This window comes from Ursus americanus, chromosome 21 (assembly GCF_024610735.1).
Source record: "Ursus americanus isolate L20-20 chromosome 21, mUrsAme1.1.p, whole genome shotgun sequence".
Lineage (NCBI taxonomy): Eukaryota > Metazoa > Chordata > Mammalia > Carnivora > Ursidae > Ursus > Ursus americanus.
In genome coordinates, this window is record NC_142147.1 from 49007684 (window position 1) to 49025504 (window position 17821).

Consider the following 17821-nt stretch of genomic DNA (forward strand, 5'->3'; position numbering starts at 1 on the left):
CCCACATTCCAGGGGCTGGGAAGGCCTGCCAGTATGCCTGGAGGCAGGAGGCTAGTTGAGAACACACAGCTTCAGTCCTCGTCCTCCCTCTCTTCAACCAGAGAAACTGCACCGTATTTCTCCTTCCCTCCTTTCCGGGGGTAGTTGCTGAACGCCTTCTTCAGGTACAAGCTACTGTGCCAAATCCAGATACCTGGAAGGGTCATCGGAGAAGCCTGCCTGCTCCCATGGCCTCCTCGGGGGGCCAGCATGCAGCAGATAGCCTCACAGCTGTACGAGGACTCGCCAGTTTGCCGGTGCCGTGTGAGAAAGTACGGGGCGAGTGGGGTGTGGGGATTTAAGCGCAGGCTCGGGGGCCAGACTGCCTGGGTTCGAGAGCAGCCCTGCAGTTCGTTTGCCATGTGGCTCTGTCTCTCCGCTTTAAAATGGGAACCCTAATGGTGGTAGTGTACAGCTCACAGGGGGTTGTGAGGCCTTGGCCAGATGGTGCACGTCGCATGCTTATCCCTGAGCCTGGCCCGTGGCAGAAGCGCTGCATAAATGGAAGCAGTTGCCATAACGCATCTCATTTAGATCTGGGGCTCAGGAAAGCCCCCTCTGAGGGAGCGAGGGTTAGCCAGCCAAAAAAAATGGACGTAAAAGTGGAAGGAACAACCTGTAGGAAGGCCCTGAGGCAAGAAAAGGCCAGTGCTTCCAAGCCAGCCTGATGGGGGCGCCAGGGAGCAGGCTCGGGCCGTGATGCAGGCCACCCCAGGCCACGTGTGGTAGAGTTTGTATTTGATCCTAGGTGCAGAGCGGAAGGATTGCCGACCGGTGGGGACTACAACCCCCTTTTCTGCCTGAGGATTTTAGGCCTCTAACCTATGAAAAGTGCCCTTCTTACTGAGGAAAGGGAAGCCAGGAAAGGAAGGACACTGGGCTGTGATTGGTGACATCTTTGTTCCTTTCATGGTTCATTGGGAATCAGGAACCTGAAAAAAGTTAACCTCTGCCCTCATTAATGCTTGGGAGGAATCTGCCTTGACCTCAAGGGGCCTTTCTACTTGGGGGCCTGTTGGAAAGGAAGTTGGCATTGTACTCATGGGGCTGGTGGTGACACTTTGTACCTGTATGCTAGCTGGGGCTGTTTCTTTGTTAGTAGCTCTTTGTTAGCCAGTGAGACCCCTCACTGTGGTGGCACCAGCTCGCCTCAGAGTCACACGGCTGTCACCCCCGTGCCACTGGGCTTGTGTGAGTGCCGACGAAGTCACACCCGGAGTCCCAAGGATGCTCGAATTCTTGGCAGAAGGGTCTCCCAGCTGCTCCTGGCTTGGAGCATTGATTGCTGCTTTGCAGGGTACAGTCTGCTCACCTCGATTATGGGTCACACTCTCTTCTCCCCTCCGTCCCGTGCTGCCTGGAACAGGCGGCGTCAACTCTAGGCTGACCTAAAGTTCACTTTGTCAGTGTTTCTTAAACACATCTATGGGGGTGTGCGTTTTCTTGAAAGTCAGAAAAATACAGAGCCCCTTGTTTGGCTCAGAGCAGAGTCCAGAAGCCCTCTTTCACAGTTAATGGCAGTAAATACATGGGTAGCTTATAAAGGATCAGCCAGATGCTAGAGCCATATGATGCCCCAGACCTGGTGTGATATTTTCATCTCTTCCCTCCAGATCTCTTCTCTCCCTTCCTCCTCAGCCTCGAGATTTATGACATGACTGTGTGTATGTACAATAGCGTTGGAAATTTATAAAGCCACAGTGCCTACTTGTGGGGCTAACACCCGGTCAAGCAGTCATAATAGAGTGTTAGTGGCATTCTGTCATGGGGAGAAAGGAGGTCTGGCATTGCCAGAAACAGATCTTGATTGACGAGGGAATTACCAAGGGAAGACAGCTAACAAAGGGGCACTGGCGGGGCCAAAGTGACCCTAGTGTTCGAGTAACAGAAGAGCCAGAAAATCATTCCAGGCACATCCAGAACAGGAAGGCAACAGGGAGATCTGGTGGGGACTCTTTCAGGTCGTCAATAGTAGAACTGCATCACAGGAATAAAGCAGGGACACTTGCCATTGGCTGGCTTTTTTCTCTGGCTAGGAGGCGGCATTTTTTCTGAAGCTCTTCCTCCTCACCCTCCAATTGACAGAGGAGGACGCTGAGTGGGGTGTGAATGAAGAGATGAACGCATAGGATTGCACAAGGGAAATGTTCTCAGAGCCCGTAACGGACGTAAGCCACACACCACATAGGCAAGGACAAGGGACGGCGACCTACCGTCCCAGGCGCTCGAGCACCCTGTGCAGTCATCTGAGCCGGAGCCTGGGTGAGCCAGCTCAGGGCCTGCCCCCACTGCCCACCCAGCCCTGTGGCCTTGGGCAAATGGCTCAGCCTCGCTGAGCCTCCGTTTGCCATCTGTCAAATGGAAATAAAAACACTATTTATCTCAAAACATTATTGGGCGGATTCACCGCGACAGTTCCAGTGAGGAACTGAGAGGAGGGCCCGGCACAGAGTCAGCCCTCCGCCAGAGTCCCCTCCCCCTCCCGTCATTATTTTATCAGCATCATTATGCTCGCGGTGTGCCCGCCGCTGCACTGCTTACTTTTATACGTGCAGCCTCACACTGGGCCACATCCCGACAAGAGTCATTAATACACAACCCCATTTTTGATGAGGAACCCAAGGCTCCGAGAGGTGGAGTGATTTGTCCTCAGTCACCCAGCCAGCTGTGAGACAGAGCCAGGATAAGAATTGAGGTCACTTTAGTGTCAAAGCCCATGCATGTTTTAAAATAGTTTTCTGCCGACTGGCTTGTTTTGGCCGAGCCCTCAGAACAGGCCATGCCTCCAGGCAGGCGCTGCTGTTGAGGCTTGTTAAGAGTGTGGAGCAAAGGGGAAAAAATGGCAGGCATTAAGCTGTGGGCTTTATTCTGCATGGGTTTCTCAGCTGTCCCTCGCAGCAGCCTGAGAAAGGTAGGTGTTCAGGTACGCCAAAGTCGGGCAGGATTCGAACCCGTGTCTCCCAGGCAGCAAAACTCAGGTGCTCCTCCACTTGCCAACTTGCGTTCCACTCCGATCTTGTGGGTAATAGCTACTCCCTTAGCCCTGTGCTCAGGTCTCCTGAGAGTGCACCAGTAGGCCACGGAGAGGGGAACCCAGCTGCCCAGGACCTTCCGGCTAGCAAGTAGCTTCTGCTTTTGATCTCAGTGCCCCACTGCCCCCCAGCCCTCTCGTCCTGCGTTGAGGTGGGAGTGCTGCAGTGCAGTCCTCAGAAGGAGAGCCTACCACCACTGCTGGCCTTTGACCCAAAAGGAGGGCATCTTACTCCTCCCCAGAGGTCAGCCCTCTTCCAGACAGTTTAGATTTTATGGTCGAGGGAGTTTCCTTCTCTCCCTGAGTTCTCGGCACCCCTCTGGCCTTGAAATTTAGCCCTCCTGAGACTTCTTAGCTGCATGAAAGAGAAGAATGCTCTATTAGATTTCAGCCCCCAGAAAAGTCAACAAAAGTTGTTGCGTAGTTAAGGCCTGTCTGGCGTGGGCCATTTTAGAGCAGCGGCAGCACCAATTAAGGTTTTTTTTAAAGGACTAAAGTGCTGACTTTTTATATCTAAATATAGAATGTAAAAACTAAACAAGTCAGTTTGTCTTGGAAGAGGTATCGATTTGTTGCTAGAAAGGAAACTGAGGAGGAATGAGTCCTGGTATGAATGAGCAGAGGCCAGGCCTGACGCAGGCCAACTGCGGAAAGGCTCCTGGCCACGAACACCGGTGCTGAGAAGTGGTGCTTGGTATCCAGGAATAAAAACCTGTTTGGACATTTCAGAAAATCAGACACATGCCCCGGCAGGAGGTGATTCTCCCTTTTGGTTTCCAAGCTCCCAATGCCCCGTGTGCCAGGTGCCGGGGAGGAGCCTGGCTCAGGGCTCAGTGTGCCAGTTCTCGGCCCATGGGGAATGCCTCAGGGCCAGCGGTGCTGGGCCATCTAGCCTTCGGAGGTCATCAAAAGAGGTTTGAGGAAGACCACACCTGAAAGGCTCTGGAAAGGCACTTAATCTGCCATGTAGGGGCTCAGTGAACATTCCGTGAAAGAAAGAATAAATCCCCTTTGCCTTTCTCTTTACTATTTTTTTTAAGATTTTTATTTATTTATTTGACAGAGCACAAGCAGGGGGAGCCGTAGAGGGAGAAGGGGAAGCAGGCTCTCCCCTGAGCGTGGAGACCGATGCGGGGCTCGATCCCAGGACCTATGGGATCATGACCTGAGCTGAAGGCAGATGCTTAACCGACTGAGCCACCCAGGCACCCCTCTCTTTACTATTTTTTAACATTTAATGAAAGTCATACACGGCCATGGATAAAGTTTAAAGAATACATTAAGGGCTTGCTTTTATTACAAAAAAGCAGCAATTACAATACTTTTTGAAAATGCTTTGTTTGTGAAGTAGCCGGTATCTGTTTCTCCTAGTATGTATCTCCCTCCCGGCTTCTAGTTTTATTGAACATAGAATTTAGGAGTCAGTTGGGGCGCCTGGGTGGCTCAGTCGTTAAGCGTCTGCCATCGGCTCAGGGCGTGATCCCAGCGTTCTGGGATCGAGCCCCACGTCAGCCTCCTCCACTGGGAGCCTGGTTCTTCCTCTCCCACTCCCCCTGCTTGTGTTCCCTCTCTCACTGGCTGTCTCTCTCTCTGTCAAATAAATAAATAAAATCTTAAAAAAAAAAATTTTAGGAGTCAGAGATCTTAGAGGTCTGGGCCATCTTCTAGAGTGGCAGTTATCAAAACGTATGGTTGGTTCCGTGGCCAGCGACATCCGGGGATGTGCTGGAAATGCACATTCTTGGGCCCCGCTCCAAACCCAGAACTGGCATCTCTGCAGGTGGAGCCCTGGCGCCTGCATTACAGTAGCCGGCCTTCCCGGGAGTCCAGCGCGATCTGAGAACTGACAATTTCGAACGTAGTCAGAGAACGCAGGCTCTAAAGTCAGATGGGGTTCAAGTCCCGATTCCGCAGCTCTCAGACCTTGTGCATCTGACTTGGCCTTTTAGTCTCTGCTGTTGTGAGAACTAATGTAGAACTGTGTAGTGAACACTTGTTCTTATGTGCCGCTCTCGCGGTAAACGTTCTGTAAGTGATTTACGATGGTTGTTGTTAGCGATCCCCCTAGACCAGGTATTAATATTTTTAAACAGCAACCCTTGACAAATGGCGATCCGGCTAAGAGGGAGTTCGGAAGCCCTGGCCGATGCCAGCGGGTGACGGCTGCAACTCCTGATAGTTCACACGGTGAGAGAACGCTTCCCTTCCTGCAGTTTCCGTTCTTAGTCGTGGCTCTGTTCTCTAGAGCCACTGGAACGAGACTCTTCTACATGGCCGTTGTTCAGGTATTTGAAGAGAGTAACCTTGGCCTTGCTGAACTTTCTCTTGTTCTATTCCCAAAGATTAACTTTAACACAGAAGGTATTTGAAGGGCTTTTTCAGATAGGGCTTTCTGAGAAAAGGAAAGAAAAAAAAGGCCTCGAGCCGAGACTCTGCGTTGGTAGTGAGTCTTCGGAGATTTCTGGTGTGTAGAGATGCCTCAGAGTTGAGGCCGAAGCTTCTCAAGTGGACTTGTGGGCCCGGAATGGACGTGCAGCCGGGGGGCGGGCGCCAGAGTCGGCGCTGGAGTGTGCCTCTGCGCGGGTCCCGGACGCGCGGCCCTCGGAGGCCAGTCCGGCTCTGTCCGGCGCCCTCACACTCAGCTGTGTCGCTTGGCCTCCGCCCGGCTTCAGTAGCCCCCTTTGTGGTGTTGCAGTCTGCTGTAAGGCTTTTGTTGTTATTTCATTGATGTCTAATTAGTAGCTGTGCGAAATGGTACCGGCCTAGCCAGTGATACCTTGCCTAAATTATGCCGTGGCACTGTGTAGGGCAGCAGCAGAATTGCTATTTTTAAAATGGGATTTCGTAAAATAAACATGTGTCCCGATTACAGGAAATACTAAGTTGATGATTAATTGGTGCCGTGGAGCTGGCCTTGCGCTTTTAAATGCCTCTACTCTCGTGATGATCCGTCTGATGAGGTTTCAGCAGGCCCATGCCTCGGATCATTTCCAGAGAGCTGACATGCAGCTAGTTTTCTGCCCTCCGGGTGCTGCTGGGACAGGTGGCCACGAGGGGACCATGCAGAGGACTCCTCTCCACACTGCAGGGCAGAGTTGCCAAAGGATGGTGAATGGTGAAAGGAGGCTGTCAGGGTCTGTCTTCTACAGTTCACACAGGGTCTCTCCACACGGGCTCAGGCGCTGCGGCTGTTGCTACGTTCTCAAGGACTTCGCAGGCTCCTGCCATTTGTGCCTTTGTTGCCTTAGTGCTGGAGTATCTTAGATACTCAGATAAAGGGAAGGCTATGTAGAGATTAGGTATATTTCCAGCCTAGGGGGTGAAGCCTTGTGCCTGCTGACACATACCCAGGGCTTGTCAAAATGGCGATGGCTTTGTGTGTAACTGCGTGAGTGTTACCTGGGATGTGAAATGGTAGAAAATTTAAATATGTCTGAGACAGTTTGGAAAAGTCACTGAGAACCATCCCTGACCTCTGACCTTTGGGGATTGACAGCAGCAGCAGATGTGCCATCTCAAAAGCAACCCAGAATGCTGAGGGCCCACAGGCTTCACTCAGGTGTGGCATTTCTTCTGGGAGGAGGCTGTGGTCCAGACCCCAACCTGTTGAATAGATGTCCGACATCTTCCAGAACAGCACTGAGGGGCACGAGTGGGAGAGGCCCTGGACTTGGACTTTAACGTCCTTGCGATTTGGGGCAAGGGTTTCACCTTTTGGATCCTCGCTTTTCTCACCCTTGTCCTCTCTCCTGGAGCTCCTCCCCAATGGGGCTGAGGACTCAATGAGTGAGTGGTAGGTGGATGTGGGAAAGCACCTAAGCTCAGGAAATGTGGGCTCCGAAGGGGGGGGCGGGTTGCATCTGGGGCCTCAGGTTTGGCAAATGTACGCACTTCTCCTTCCCTCCAGATGCAGTGAGGGCGGCTCCTTTGTACCTAGGCACTGCACAGTAATATGTCCTCGGGGCTGGCCTGTTAACCCCCTTTTCTCGGGGGGTGAAAGGCCCATGTGCAATTAACAGCTTTTAAGCCAGAGAATTGATGACTTTGGCATCGATGTTCTTTAAAGGTTCACCTGCCACTATTCTGGGGCCCCAGAGATAGGCTGACTGCTTTGATCTTGCCTGATGGCTGCCTCTCCAGAGGCGTGAGTCACAGTGATAACTGACAGAGACACTCGCCGGCCCTCTGTCCGCCGGCCCTCTGTCCGCTGCCCACACTGCCTTCTGGTGTTTGGTGTTGGCTCCAGGGCACGTCCTCAGTGCCCTTTCGGCTAAGCAGGGTTGGTTTAGCCGTGAGATGCACTCTGCTCTTCACTGTGACTGCATCATCCTTTAGAGCTGTGTGATCTTAAGGGTGCAGCAGTGGCCTTTCCTTCCCTGAGACGGGGTGGGGGTGGGGTGGAGGTGTCAGTAGCCAGTGATTGGAATCCACTCCAGGCTGAGCAGTGCTTCCTGGGGTGAGGGGTGAAGGGGAGGTCAGTCTCTCACCTGATACTTTATATTCTTCTCTATTACTTAACTAAATTTTAGTATTGTTTTTAAGTATTGTTTCTTTCCTTACCTGACGCTGTATACTAAATCAGTTACGGAAGCATCACAGAGCTAAGTTGGGGGGAGTAATAAAAGATCAAGAAAGAAGAAATAGAAGTATCTGCTCTCAGAATAGGAAAATCTGTTCAAAGATAAAAACAAAGGGAGACATCATAAAGAAACTGGTCTTGAAAACCTAAAATTTTTAAATTATGGACTTCAAAAAATTCAATATACAGAATTAGAAGACCGATAACAAAGAGGAGGAAAATGTAAACGTATGTAATGTTAACATGGTCAGTTCCTTACTTTTCAGAGGCCTCTTTCAAGTACACAATGAGAGGGACCACTCATAGGGAAATGAACCAGAATGACAAGAACATGAATAGGAAATTCACAAAGTAAGAAACACACACTGCCAAGAATCTGTTAAACTTACTAGCTATCCAGAAAACATAAGAAACATAATTGTGGGGTATTTTAACAGAGAAAACTCGGGAAAACCTAAATGATTAACAGTAGGACTATTTTTAAAGTTATTGTATACTTTGATGTCTTTAAAATGAAAAAGAATATTTAATGATTAGGATAAGCTCACAACATACTTTGTAAGTGAAAAGGGCGGGTTAAAGCACAGTATTATCTCCATTAAAAAGAAGAAAAAAACACAAAATTCAAGGGGCACCTGGCTGGCTCAGTGGTAGATCATGTGACTCTTGATCTTGGGCTTGTGAGTTCAAGCCCTACGTTGGAGCTACTTAAAAAAAAAAAAAATTCAGAAGAGTACATCAAAATGTGGGCAAAAATTAGCTGAGGTACTTACACATTATTTTAATATTTACAAAAAAGTATTTTTAAATATTGACGTGAAAAAGAAAACGGGGGGGAGAGTGCGTTGAAGCACATTGGAAAGTCCAGAGCACTTCAGCCTGTTCCTCTGGCGGGTGCCATGTGGAATCACCCTGTCTTTGCTCAAGTCCAGTCCTCCTCGTTCTCTGCTCTGCACTCCCTGCTCCTAAGAAACCTGCTTGTTTCTTCTCAGGACTGAGCACTGAAGGTATCTACCGGGTCAGCGGGAATAAGTCTGAGATGGAGAGTCTGCAGAGACAGTTCGACCAAGGTAAGGCCGCAGCCTGGCCACGCATCGGAGGCTGGAGCCAGTCAAGGCAGACGGGACAGCCGGGCTTGCTGACAGAGAGAGAGAGCATTCGGCCCCAGTTAGCCTTGTCCCCATGCACACACTGCCGTGTGGAGGAGGGGGGACAGGTCCTGTCAGCAAACAGAAGCATCTTCCCTGCCAAACACACGTCAGCCAGCTGCTCCCCATGTCACCGTCCACAGACACTGTTGCAGGTCACCCCGGCGTGCGCCTCGGTCACCTCTGGGAGCCTTACTTCCCTTGCAGTGGGTCTGACAAGGGTAGTTGCAGGCACATAATACAAAGTGGGGTTGCGGTCATGGTCCTGTTTTGCTGGGGCCCCAGGAATACACATGACTCCCCTCCTTGCAAAATCCCTGCACGAGAGAGTCAGTGAGAGGGAACAGTTATGATCAGCTGAGCTTTGGCACCCGGGCTCCCAAAGCTGAAATCTCGTGAGTTAGACTGGCTCTTGGCAGGGACTCCTTTCTCCTAAGCTAGGTCTCAGAGGCCTAGAGCCAGAGAGCCAAACTCTCCGTCCTAGAATGGAGCAGCTACGGGATGAGAAGTCACACCCACGGTGCCAGAAGCAAACGAGCCAGAGCAGTAAAAGTTCTCAGATGTCACCAGCCAGAGAGCAGAGTAAGCCGAGGATCAAAGTAGGAGCCAGCTCGGCATGTGGCTGGGCCGAGGAGACCAGGCCAGACTCTGAAGCCAGGCAGCCCGTGTGGGCCTATAGGACAGAGCAGCAGCCAGGAGCAGGCACCCTAGCCCCGGGCTCCCCGGGGGCCATCGCACTTTGCAGCGCCACGGTCGGTCTCTGTTAGCTGGCAGCGGGGGGAGGACGTCCACTAGGGAAGGGAAACACCTGTTTATCTTGCAGGATAGGGAGCACGAGGTCAAAATGAGGGTGTAGCCACACACTTGGGTATGTACTTGTGTATATACAGGAATCTGTTAACAGTTTATACCCCCCCAAAATGGAAGCAGCTCGCGTCTAACAGTAGATGATTTCTTGTAAATCAGGAATGCAGTAAAGTATTCAAAGAAAAGTGAAGACACAGGGGTCAGTGGTGTCGTAGGCTGGGAGGGGCCAGAGGGAGAACGAGGCGTCTAGTCGCCCTGCCACTTTAAGGAACAAGGATGGAGGCAGCAGTCAAGATTGTTGGTAATGTTCTGTAACCCACTGTGAAAAGCGAGCCAACCTTTTAGGAAAGTCCTTTGTTTTTTCCAGAGGGGAGGGTGTAAGGAAGCGGTAGCACCACATCCCAGCCAGACAAGGGGAGTTGGGCGGCCCAGAATGACGGGGTGCAGTTGCTCTATTCAAAGGATGACCTTGGAAGGAGACCTGGGGTGTCAGCCTCAGTCTGCAGATCTCACAGTGTGTTTTTTAGCAGTGCCCAGGGATGCCACCTCCTGTTCAGTCTGTGATAATCCCAAGTCCCTGCCCAGGCTCCAGGGGTCTTCGAGGTTTCTCTGACTTCCCCTAAGCACTGAGTTTTCCTTTTGCTTCTGTCCAGCTTACATTGCCCTCCCTCTCCCAACTTCCTTTCAGACCACAACCTGGACTTGGCGGAGAAGGACTTCACAGTGAATACCGTGGCTGGCGCCATGAAGAGCTTTTTCTCGGAGCTGCCAGACCCTCTGGTCCCGTACAACATGCAGATCGATCTGGTGGAGGCACACAGTGAGTACCGGCCGCTCGGCCCAGCTCTGGACGCAGGCAGCTCCCTGGGCTGAGTGTGTTGGGTGAATTGAGGGAGAGGGCTTGCAGCACCATGAGAATGGGTCCTGCGCTCAGGGAGCAGACACTCTGGCTCTTCGAGCTGGGCTCAAAAGGACAGAGGGACAGGGAACAAAGGATGACTCCATAGGGGCTTGCAGATCAGGCCCCTGCCTTTGTAGACCAGAGGGGCTTTTCTAATAAGGGTTCTGTCCGGAGAGTTGCAGGTTCCCCCAGAACTCCATGAGTTAAGAGTCTGGCTTTGTATCAGACTTGAGTCACATCCCGGCTCCTTGGCTTGTCCACAGCGTAAGCATGGCCGGTGCAACCTTCCCTGACCCTTAGTTTCCTACGACACTGTCCCTACTCCCGTTCATGGAAGATTAGGAGAGATCTAGAGGCAGGGCTGTAACAGGCCTTTCTTCTCCCCTCGCTCACCCATCCCTCTTCTAAGAAAGTCAGCATGTGGTCTGGAGCCAGCCCACCTCGGAGGAACCCAGCCTCTGGAGGGAAACGGACAGCTCGAATCGCCCTAACCAGATGACCGCTTGGGGCTGTAGCAAGTTAGCACCTCTGGTTTTACTGGCGACCTTTGTGTGCCATCCTGCCGACCCCAACAGCTGTTTCCGCCCTGACCTGCCCCTCTCGGGAGACGTTTGTCGCTGTATTGGGAGCCTTCCCAGCGGGCAGCCTTTCCTGGACTCGGGGCCGAGCTGCAGCTTCCCACCTTGTGGCACTTTTTCCCTTTTTTAGTCAAAGGCGGCCTTCCTGCTTTGCAAGCCTGGTGGGCCAAGACCCCCAGAAGGAGCCATTTGCTGTGCAGCTGCAGAAGGGAGGGTCTTGGCCAGTGACCAAGGGGTGGAGGGGGGGGGAGGAAAGGGAGCTGTGTTCCTTAGACCACAGGACCTTAGTCTCATCTCATCGCTGCCCAACTCAAAAGAGGGAGTTTTAAGCCAGCATGATTTACTCACAAGGCTGATGGTGTGGGTAGCAATTTGGGGGAAGTCATAAATCAGGGTTTTAAGTCTTGGATCACAGGCTCTTAGTGACTTCGGGAAACGGGGATGCTGACAGCAGCCCACCCCGAACTGTGGAGGCGCCCCTGTCAGAACCTGGCTGCTGCCGGGAATTCAAGGGCCCCCGGAGTCACCCTTCCCTGGTCTGCATTTCCGGTAATGTGTGTTTCTGCAAGCTGGGTGCCACCTTTGCTGTGCTTTATCCCCATGGTCTTGGCAGATGGGACTCTCTCACAGCTTCTGAACTTATCCAAGCCCATCAGGGATGGAGCGGAAGCGCAGAGTTCTGGCACTGTCATCGGGTTGCCTGGCCTTCATTCCCAGCAGGAGTCCAGGTTTCTCCAGATGAGTTGAGTTGGGTGGGGACAGGTGCTCTGCTCCTGCTGTCCAAAGATAGAGCCTTCCGAGCGATCACTCCTCCGACAGGCTCCGGGCTGGCCCAGATGTGAAGCACATAGGAAATCTCCATCTGGAGCCAGCTTGATTTCCACCTAGGCTCCGCTGTGGGCGGAAGTTAGGAAGAAAAGGTGTGGGCTGGTACTCTGCGCTCCGCGCTCCAAGCGGGAGGATTCCCGTCAGCATTTGTCTTGACTTGGCGCCATCTAGAGGCTCATAGAGTTCCGGCTCCCAACAGAATCCCATTGTTTCTGCAGGGATTGCTGACATAGCATCTTTTTGTTTTTTGGGGGGAAGCGAGGGGCAGGGGAGGGAGGTGTTACTGATAGGGAATCAGCTGCCCTTCCTATAGCAGCGTCCCTGGCTTCCACCGCTGAGGAAGGGAGCTTCTTGCTGTTCCTGCAGCCTGGAAAAGGGTGGAGATTTCTGCTTCCTCTTCCCATTGTGTGTTTCCTGTGCCCCAAGCTAGTCAGCTGGAGCTACTCAGCTGGGGCTCCGTTTTCTTGAACCTGGGGGTGGGCGGAAGGTGGGGGTGGGGGAAGGATCTCGCTGACTGGGCACCTTCCAAGGCCACTGGGGCTGTGAGTGTCCTGGGGTGGGTTTAACTGAGCCAGGGACACCAACCAGGCCAGACCAGCGTTAGTGTTAAGGGACATTATGAAACAAAGATTTTCAAACCCAAAAGTAGGTATTCCCAGCCTGGCTGGGTTTCCATGGCAACATCAACTTGACCAGCTCTTCCCACTTAATACCTAAGAGCTGTTGTGTCTGTGTGTGTTCAGGGCTTGGAAATGGTTTCAGATCCCATCACAACAAATACCAAGGTCACTATCAAATTGTTTTGTTAGCTCCAGAATTTCACAATATTGAACGTTGCTGAAAATATGCCCACAGATAGGGGCGCCTGGGTGGCTCAGATGGTTGGGCGTCTGCCTTCAGCTCGGGTCGTGATTTCTAGGTCTTGAGATCCAGCCCCACATTGGGCTCCCTGCTCAGCAGGAAGCCTGCTTCTCCCTCTCCCTCTGCCCCTCCCCCTGCATGTCCCTTCTCTATCTCTGTCTCTCTCTCTCAAATGAATAAATAAAATCTCTAAAAAAAAAAATGCCCACAAATAGAGATTTTTGTGATTATTCACCAGTCATCTTCCTAGCCTACTCAAGGTGATGTGTGGGTGATTCAGAAGTGAGTAACAGCAGCGGCCGCCGCCCATACCGCTTAGGGAGTGGCGTGCTGGGGCTTGACCTTCTGTGCAGAGACAGTGTCCCTGCCCTCCCAGGGTGCGTACATCAGTTACCTGCCAGACAGAATGAAGCCAGCTGAGCTAGAAGTGCAGGAAATGCAGTGAGGGAGGACTAGGGTCGAGGGCTTCATGGAAGAGGTGGCACCTGGGCTGTGGCTTCAGGGAGGACTAGGATTTCAGGAGGCAGAGAAAAGGGCTTTGAGTACCCTGTTCTATGTCACCCGCACACCTCACCCTGGCCTTTACCATCTGTTATCATTTATTCTCACCCCACGTGTTCTCCTCCCCCTCTCACGACACCCCCAACCCCACCACCACCGATGTGGAATCCCCCCAGTCCAGCCAGTCCCCCACAGGCCCCGTCCTCCGTCTTGCGTGCCGCACGGGGTCCTAGAGCTAGCTCTGTCTTCATCCAGAGGGCCTGAGCCTCCTTAGCCCTGTAACTGCTTATACAGCTCCCTGTGCGCAGTTCAGTGTACAGACCGGTGGCTTTCACTGGCTTGTCAGAGGGGTATGTGCCCCGAGTGTTCCGGGTAGTGGCGCACCGTCTCACCATTCCCGTCGAGAGGCGGGCCACCTTACAGCTAGAGATGGTAAACTAATTCTGGATCCTGCTTCCTTTTTTTGTCTGTCGAGATAACTGCGTCGGGTCACAGGGGTGTTCCTCACTCACATCCTGGCATGTGCCAGGCCCTGTGTGGGACAGGGTAGATGGCATGGACAGATGAGCGTGTGGTCCCTGCCTCGGTCCGATGGGGTAGGAGGCACAGAACAGGTGACTGCAAGGTCATGGCTCCCGCAGAAAGACACCCAGAATCTTCCATTCCAGGCCCAATAGAATGAAATCTTGGCCTCGGACTCGTTTTGCACCTGAGGGAGAGGTGGGGGTTGCATGCTGTGCGGGTCTCCGTGTACCACTGAGAGGGTGACAGGGCCTTGAACTGGGCTGTTCCTTTTCTGCTGGTGCAGGTGCGCGATATGGTCTGAGGCCATCAGAGATTTTCCTCCAGGTTCTGAGTTTTGTGGCAGCAGATCCCAGCCTCCAGTCTGATGGCGGGGGCTGAAGGGGGCAGCAGAGCGCACCAGCCAGGGCAAGAACCCCGACAGCAACCTGTGTGACCTTGGACCAGTAGTCATACTTCTTGGAGCCTCAGTTGATCTGTGTGCCGTGAGGAGTGTGGCAAGCTAACCCAAAGCCGTGGCCTCTGCTTCCTCTTGCGGTCTCGGGGTACTTCTTAGTCTGAGTGAGTTCTCCGTCTCCTGGGCTGTGTCCAGATTAGTCTGGGTTCAGCCGGCCTGAAAACGCCCCTCAGGAACCTGTCTTGCTGTGTCGGTTGGCTGAGATCTAATTTCACCAGTACGCGGTGTGAGCTGGGGAGGCCCTGGCCCTGCAGAGGTGCCCTTGCCATCCCACCTCTACCTTCGGAGAGGATCCCTGGAGTTGGAGAGCTCCGCAGCGCGGCGGAAGGCAGGCGGCCCCGAGCAGGCGTGCAGGACCGGGAGACGCCTGCGCCCACCCGCCTTCCCCCTCACCAGTCTCCCGTCCGTGGCGCTGCCTCTTGGCGTTTTCTCCGCCAGCATGTAAGGGGAGCCCAGTGTGGTAAGGGCTGCACAAAGAGTGACTCCGACCTTGTCCCATTAGCACTCTGGCAGAGTGCCAGAGAGAAGGTTCGCTTGCTTGAGAGAGGAGGCGAGCGAGGTCAAGTCAGCAAGATGGGCCGTGTTTTTCATGAGTCAGAGGGAGGGCTGGGCTCTGTACTGAGAAGCTTCCTGTTGCTCTCCTTGATGTCTTCCCTCCTCCTCCTCCCGCCACACTCCGTGCTCTTCTGCACTCGTGAGCACGTGCACCTCGAAGCCGGCTGGAGAAAGGGAGGGGGGATGCACAAGGAGGGGGACCATCTAGGGCCTTGCTGGGCACCTTGCTGCCGTGTGACATGGGGAGGGAGGCCGGCATTCCTGAGGTCAGCGTGTGGGTCCCGGTACTCCCACCTCTGCTCCCTCCTCCTCCCAAGGAAGACAGAGAGACAGCAGACATCCTTGTGGCTCCATGGAGGACAGGCCCCCGTCATTGCCATCCCGGCTTCCTGCCTCTAGCCAAGAGGACGGAGGAGGCCCGGCCCGCTCTTGGGTGCAGGTGCCCCGGGGGTCAAATGCCTCATGGGAACACACAGCTGTGTTTGTGGCGCGCACGGTGCCGGCGTGACCTGTGCTCAACTGTCGTCCGGGAGGGGGCGTGATGATTCTGTTGAGGGAGATTCTGAGCCCCGCATATGCTCCTCAGGTGTCAAGACAGTCCCTCCTCCTAATGAGAGCGCTGGATGTGTTTTAAGTAAACTTTGTACTGAGGTTTAACAGGAAAGGTTTTTGAAACTCAAAGCCAGAGAGAAAGGGTACTCTCGAGGTCAAACCCTTAAAATAAAGCTTGGGTGCAGAGCACTGACAGTGATAACGGCCCCACACAATTAGTTCCTGTGGTTTTTCCGTCATTTTCTACCAGACAGCTGTTACCGAAACACGATTTTTATCAAGTCCCACTCTTGAGTCAAAAGATTCACCGGGTTTCATGCCCACGAGCCTGCCGGCAAAAGCTCGGGGTCGCTCCAGCCCTGCCCATCTTCGCGGCCTCCCTTCCCACTGCTTCCTGCCCTCAGGCTAACTGCCGGTGCTGACCGCGTGTCTTCGTGTGAGCTCTGTGTCTCACCGTGTGGCATCGCCGTCGTCAGCCCCTCCTACAGACAAGCGGTGCATGCCAGAAGTGTCACTCATCCATGGTCACACCGCTGGCCGTGTCAGAGATAGGATTTGAACCCAGGACCACGCGGGTTGGGTTTGGGCTCTGACCTGCTGCACAGCCTTTCCTCCCTGCATGTTGCCGTCCCTTCCCAGCCGTGCAACTCCGCCTGTCCTTCCTAGTGTAGCCCCAGCCGAGCTCCTCCCGCGTGTCCCCAGACTGTGACCCTGGAGGCACGTCACCTGCTTCAGAGGTTCTTAACTTGGAGGCCATAGGCTCCTAAGGAACAGGATGAGTTTTGGGGAGCCTGTGAGCCTCCAGCAATTGTAGACAGAGTTGTACACGGCATGTTTGAGGAGAGGCTCCAGAGCTTACAGCCATCACAAAGGAGTCTGTGCCCCCAAACCAGTCAGGAACCATCTTTTTTTTTTTTTAAGATTTTATTTATTTATTTGACAGAGAGACCGCCAGCGAGAGAGAGCGGGAACACAAGCATTGGGCGTGGGAGAGGGAGAAGCAGGCTTCCCGGCGGAGCAGGGAGGCCAGTGTGGGGCTCGATCCCAGGACCCTGGGATCAGGCCCTGGGCCGAAGGCAGACGCTTAACGACTAAGCCACCCAGGCGCCCCAGGAACCATCATATTTTTTTTAGCAATTCCCCCATTCACCCACCCCCACAACCGTAAGTGTGGGAGAGCTGTTATCTCTTCCTGGATCAACTGTGGTTTTTCTGGGTCCTAGGTGTCACTTTCAGCTCTAAGAAGTAGCCGTAGGGAGGTTTTTCATGCTCAGAGAAATCTGGGCCAGCTCTCCCAGCCAAGGCAAGCCAAATGTATTCAAGAAAGGGCAGCCAGGACCCCAGGGAGCAAGCACGATGGGCCACGCTCAGGCTCCACAGCCCGTCAGTGGGGTTTGGTTCCCAAGCTCTGCAACGTCACCTTCCTTGTCCCTCAGTGCGCTGACAAGCCCCTGCCTCATATAGGACACCGACAACTAACCGAACCAAGCCTGGTGTAGATGAGCACTTACTCGGGTTAACTTGTTTTCAGGCTCCCACTACATTAGGATTCCATGATGGGCAAAGTGTGGGCGGTAGTGGGGGAAGGGGGTGCGTAGTCCCTTTGATGAACTGCATGAGAATTCCCCCACTGTTTCCATCAGCTCCTCCAATAGGGACATCTGTAGAGGGTCCTTGTGTCTCTAGGAAAAGGACAGAGCCCTGGTCTTATGACAAACTCCCTCCCTAGACAGTCTGTTGGCGTGGGTGGGTGGCAGCGCTCCCCCGTCTGGTCAGGAAGCACGCAGGCTTTCTGCATTGGGATGCCTGTCTCCAGGGGCAACCGGATGAGCAAAGAATGGTGTTCTTTATGGCGGTGTCTCTGTGGATCCTTGAGTCTCGGGTAGTGGGGGCCAGGAAGCCCCAGGCACACAGTGCTCCCCTTCAGCAGAGGCCTGGGACCCAGAGGTGGGCCTGGCTGCTGGGTCGGTGCCACCGCCAGGTGTGCCTGCCTTGGGCAGAAGCTTTTGGGGGAAAGACTGGGGTTGACCTTGTCTGAAAGCCCTGGGCTGTGCCCCGAGGTGGCCCTCATCCCACTTGTCTCACCACCTGCCCAGGACCAGTATCTGTCTTGAGCCCGTAACACCCACCAGCCATGGCCACGAAAGTCTTGGTTTTCTCTTTCCTCAGAAATCAATGACCGGGAGCAGAAGTTACATGCCCTTAAGGAGGTACTCAAGAAATTTCCAAAGGAAAACCACGAAGTCTTCAAATATGTCATCTCGCACCTGAACAAGTATGTTGCAGGGCTTGCTAGTTGGTCTTCCCTTCTCCCGAAATTGCCAGTCAGGGCCAGCTAGCAGCAGAATGAAGCTGGGCCCGGCTGGCCCGCCAGCGGCTGCTGGGGCAGCTCCTCAGTGGGGCCCATCTGGCTCACCAGGGAGCATCCTCGTTACAGTTTCCTCCTTACATTTCCATCCTGG

At 53.5% G+C, this 17821-nt stretch overlaps 1 protein-coding gene across 1 annotated transcript in view; it reads left to right on the forward strand.

Moving 5' to 3' along the window:
- The window catches only part of ARHGAP35 (Rho GTPase activating protein 35), a 118684-nt gene that overhangs the window by 95046 nt on the left and 5817 nt on the right, over window positions 1–17821 (forward strand). The window contains exons 4-6 of the mRNA XM_045772276.2: window positions 8642–8719; window positions 10293–10424; window positions 17529–17634. Of these exons, the coding sequence (XP_045628232.1) occupies window positions 8642–8719; window positions 10293–10424; window positions 17529–17634 (316 nt within the window). The remainder of the gene's footprint in view (window positions 1–8641; window positions 8720–10292; window positions 10425–17528; window positions 17635–17821) is intronic.